The following is a 5,002-nucleotide window of genomic DNA, read 5'->3' as shown; positions in this document are numbered from 1 at the left end:
TTTTAATTTCAAATTTTAGTATTTTAAATTTTTCAACTTAATCCGAAGTTATAGTACTCGAGACCTAGAACTTTATAGTTGACTACTCTTTTATTCCAAACCATTTAGTTCCTAGGAATTTTGTTTTAAGTTTTTATATGTTGATATTTTTTGAATTTTTAAGTACCTCGAATGGAGAAATGGCCTAAATCAAAGTTATAGTGATCGAAGTGATATGAAACGTTTTAGGGCCTGTTTAGCAGGCTCCTTAGGAGGGGCTCCTCTAGAAGAGCGAGAGCCGTTTAGAGAAATCATAATTTATAGCTTCGCCAAAACAGCTTTGGCTCTTCTGCTTTTTAATTCAAACAAGGCCTAATTGATGACTGTTTTATTGATCCCTCGTGGTGGTACACGCGTACTTTGTGTGAAAACCGCACGACTTGTAGCCACCCAACGGGAGTTTGCTAGAAGCATTATCTCGGATTATTTTTTTCTATTTTTTAGCACCATTTACAAATTTTGGAAAACAATTTCTAGAGGCAGCTGGGTTTTGGCTAGAAATCAATTTCTAGAGGTAGATATTAAATTTTAGAGACGGCTAAATAGAAGGTGGAAAAAAAAGGTAATGACATGCACTGGAGTCTGCACTCCTCTAACAGTAATCAGGCACCAAACAAAAGTACATCTCCTCAGTACGTCAAAGGCAACAAACAGAATAGGCTGCATAAAGAGCTGGTTCGTCTGAACATTTACATACAGCCACGTCAATCGCGCAAACACATCGCTTCTCGGAATCCTCGTAGGCAGAAACAAGATAGGTAAGAGCAGGAAAACCCAAAAGGTCGCATAATCATGATCCCTTTCAAGAGAGTAGGCAAAAGAAAAGGAAGAAACCAGAAACACAGATGATACAAGCTCAGAAGACATTTTCTTCTTCACAGCACATTAACATCGCTGGAAGTGTCTAAGAGGTAAACACTCAACACTCAGTTACCGTCCTCTTCCGGCCTGATGCTGTTAGCTGCAAGGGAAATGCGAGGTCATCAGCAATCTTAAGGCAGTCAAGAATGGAAGATATGATCAGTGTGTTAGAAACAGTTACTGACAGATGAGGAGAGGTCAGATGTCTTCAGAACTCGCAGCCTCTTCACCGAAGAAACAAACATCCTGCAGGTATCGGCTATCATACTAGTAAGTCTGTTTTGCATTGCAGTAAACAAATCTATAGACTGAAGGTGACAAAAATTCAACTTTAGGCAGCATTGCCTGTACAAAATACGTATGCAAGATTTTGGAATCTAGGCCGATCAGATTGGCAATATAAACCTCGTTAGTATCGTGTTGTACTAGTCTGAAATTCTAAATGGTAGCCTATAGGCAGTTAGGCACTTCCATCAGATTTTAGCACATCTATATTGTTTATTATCCATATACACAGTTTGATTATCGCTCAAATGCTAACAAGGAGGAACACTTACCCCCAGGGGACATCACCAACCAGCACCCTATCACCTTCATAATCCTCATAAACCAGAGTGTATTCCCCAGTTCCATCTAGTAAACCCGATATTGCCACCTCTTCCTGTGAACACTCCTTCGTGCTGGCATCCAGAGGGTCTTGTTGTGCTACACATAGAAATATAAGAATTGAGCAAATTGCATCAGACAATGACCAAACAATTTGACCATTCAATCAAACTTCCAAAAGTTACTTAGCACGGAAACAACTTTATGATTTCTTGGTTATTAAATACAAGGGGAAAGTCTGAACATATTTACCCAATAAAGTTATAAGAAAATAAAGGTTACAGATACATGTAAACAACAAAGGTTCATAGTACCTGCAAGAAGTCCCCGGAATAGCTTGTCAACAGACAGAGACAGCTCGTCGTAACTGCCAAGGGCATTCAGATCAATTTTTCTACCAATAGGGATGCCATCCATGTTAATCTTTACAAATGGAGCTCTTTTTGTGGTCTCTTCAGGTCTGGCTGCCTTCTTCCCATTGTGATGTTCAAGGGATGCTTTGCTAGAGGTAGCCAGATTTCTTCGGAATGCACGAACCGGAGGCCACCCAATAACTGGGGTATTTGGAGATCTGAAGTTGGACCATGAAACAGTGACACATGAGAATTACGAGTAGTAGTTAATTATTGGACAAAGAACTACAATTGGCATGTTCCTGCTAGTGAATGCATATACAGACATGCATTATAATATGCTGGTAAAAGAAAAAATATATAGAATGTTTGCTTCCTGGAAATGATTCATGTTCAGAGAAGATACTAAGAGCTTGAAATCTAAAGGTTTGTGGCATTCTGTAACAGAAGGAACATAGATCTATTTATTAGTATTATTTTCTTTTTCCAATATGAATTAGCTAGTTTTTTTGTTTTCTTTTCTTTGGGCCCCTCCGGCCCCTTGGGGATGGAGTGTCCCTAGTAGAGTAGAGTTTGTTTCCAGTTGTTTCCTCCTTTTTTTTGTAACCTTTTTTTTCCTCTCTTTTTATTCGTCTAATAAAAAATCTGGCAAAAACTTTTTGCCGCCTTTCAAAAAAAAATGAATTAGCTAGAGACAGAGCTCCTGTTGGAAATGATTCATGGTCTTAGGTTTTTCAGGCTGAATAACTCCTAATGTACACAACCTAAACAAAGTTATGCTTGTGGGAACACATATGGTTAACTTCCGGCCATGAACTAGACAGAGAGAGACAAGATACCACTGGGGACTAGGGACAAATGAAAGAACAGAGCACAGGGTCAAAAACACTGCATCCCTCATAAATGGGAGGAGCTCCATCTCCATATCCAGCTTGGCATATGCATGGGAGCAGGCTGCAGGCAGATGCAAACAAGCCCCTTGAATCCTGGATTGTATTTGTATTGTATTGCCATGAATGAGCAGCTGCAGTGCAGTGCAGGAGATGGAGCCACCTCCCTCTTAAACTCATGCCGGGGCAGACGGGAAGAAACAAATAATTGGGGGCATAAAATTTCGAACAGGGCTACTCCTTGCCAACTCTTGCTGCTAATAAAAAGGCTGGTAAGAAAAAGAGTCCCTTCTCCCTTGCAGAACTTGGCATGTGAGGTGTCATGATTGATTCCCACCTTTGCCTTGCCTGGGAGGCGTTGTTGGTGGATGCAAGCCGGGCATTCTCTGTAGCCGCTGCTGGGGACCCCTTTGCCTTGCCTGCACACAAGAACAAGGAGAAAGGAACAAGAGGAGTACACACGCTGAGAACTTTTCACTTTCATTGCAACTGAACTGGACTCAAGAACAAAGGAAGAAACAAACATACACCAGGAACAAATGGAACGACTTTGTGAGAACAAGATCATAGATCAAACAGAATGAATAATGGAGGTGCATTCATGCGGTGTCAGTTCCATATGCAAAGTCTCTACTTCTTAGCTATGCTGCTACTTGAAATAAAGAGTTTAGTTATTTAGCATTTAACTGTTGTGTTTTAGGGAAGAACTGTTGACCACAAACGTACGCTTGCAAACGTATAGAGGTCTTGATTGTTTGAAACATAAAAATCTCTGAAACGAGACTCCACATACTTTTGCTTATCAACTTGATCAGCTCCTCTGCAAGCTTAGTTTGTGAACCCAAAATTAAATTTGTCGATTTACTCATATATGTCAAGCGACGAATTGTCAAGAACTTTCTAAGATCTTAATCCGCTCCGCTGACAGAGCAAAAATATTTTGCCATCATATGTCAAAGAGTTATTCATATTGTATAATATTAGCTAGCACTCTGCTGCTATTCTAATAATAATTCAGAATGCAAGCAGATGAAGAACAGAATTTGACTTGCATGCAAAATGCAAGCACCAAGCAGTGTGACGATCCAGCATTGCAGATACCATTTTTTTATTTGATATAAGACCGTGATCCGGAGGTGGTAAGCGTGCTTACCTGGTGAGCGGGCGGGCGAGAAAGCTGGGGCGGAGTAGCCGAGCGAGAGCATGGAGGAGGTGTCGACAGCAGCAGCAGCGGAGTGCATCTCCTTGTCTCTGGCCGGCAGCATTCTCCAGGCGGCGGCGGGTGGCAGCCCAGCGCCAGCTCCATTTCCTCCGCCGCCGCCGGGGAGGCCGAGGCTGAGCTGAAGCGTCTCCTCGTCGTCGCCCTGGCCGCTCGGCCTCGGCCTCGGCTCGGCCATCCAGTTGTGAAGAGTCTTGCTGGTGGTCTCTGCGGCGTCCCCCATGATCTCTCCGATCCCCCTTCCTGCGATCCCTCTCGGCCTCTCTTGCCTGTCTCCGAGTTGGCAAGCACTGCACGAGCAAGACGGCGTGCGCGGCTGAAGATGCGGTGGCCGGGCAGGGCCAGCAGGCAGCAGCAGCTGCTCTTTATAGAAGAAAGAAGGCCACCAGGGGGACGAAGGCAGGCAGAGTTATTATTATTATTATTATTATTATTATTATTACAACAAGGAAGGAAGGAAAGGAAGGAGAAACAAAACAAGAAAGAGCAAGAGAGAGAGGCCTGTTAAAGAAATGCGTGTGTGAAATCACTAGTGACCTCTGCTGTCTTGGTACGCGCCTCCTCCAATTCCCCACCTCGTGTTGGGACGGAACGAATGAGCACAGCAGGTAGCCTAGCCAGGCCAAGGAGAAGCCAACAAAACGATGGGAGGACGGACGAGGCGGCGGCGGCAAGGCAGGCAAGCAAAGAGGCTGCTGCTGCTGCCGTGCGCGACTGGGCTTGTGGAGGAGCTCAGCTCGCTCGCTCGTGAACCACGCACGCACTCGTCGCCAACCACGCCCAGCAGCAGCAGCAGCAGCAGCAGTGGCGAAGTGTGTGAGCAGGCAGGGAGAGAGAGCTGTTGGTGACTTGGTGGCTAGTGGAGACGACGGACAAGCTACAGCTAGGAAGAAGACGATGCAAAGCAGCAGGGCGTCCCCGACTCGGCTCGGGGGGGAGATTCCGGTGTTGGGGTGGCCGATGATTCATTCATGAGAGCATCTGCTGCTGCTGCTGCTGTCCAGCTACTATCATCATGCAGGTTCCGCACGGAG

The 5,002-nt window shown here is 44.5% G+C and overlaps 1 protein-coding gene across 3 annotated transcripts; it reads right to left on the bottom strand.

The window, feature by feature from the left end:
* LOC8085548 (auxin-responsive protein IAA7) lies at positions 664–5,002 on the bottom strand. Of its 3 annotated transcripts, none has more exons than XM_021458755.1 (7): positions 4,506–5,002; positions 3,903–4,331; positions 3,087–3,168; positions 1,821–2,077; positions 1,458–1,605; positions 1,086–1,146; positions 664–1,000 (listed from the first exon to the last, which is right to left on the bottom strand). In XM_021458755.1, exons 2-7 carry the CDS (start codon positions 4,189–4,191, stop codon positions 959–961), a joined length of 879 nt encoding a protein of 292 aa, XP_021314430.1. In that variant the 5' UTR covers positions 4,192–4,331; positions 4,506–5,002; the 3' UTR covers positions 664–958. The 3 variants fall into 3 exon arrangements, with proteins under 3 accessions (XP_021314430.1, XP_021314431.1, XP_002453562.1); XM_021458756.1 differs by having other exon boundaries at positions 3,903–4,326; XM_002453517.2 differs by having other exon boundaries at positions 3,903–5,002.

Source organism: Sorghum bicolor, chromosome 4, assembly GCF_000003195.3.
Source record: "Sorghum bicolor cultivar BTx623 chromosome 4, Sorghum_bicolor_NCBIv3, whole genome shotgun sequence".
NCBI lineage: Eukaryota > Viridiplantae > Streptophyta > Magnoliopsida > Poales > Poaceae > Sorghum > Sorghum bicolor.
The sequence above is the reverse complement of the archived record's forward strand: the minus strand, read 5'-3'. Positions and strand labels throughout refer to the sequence as shown.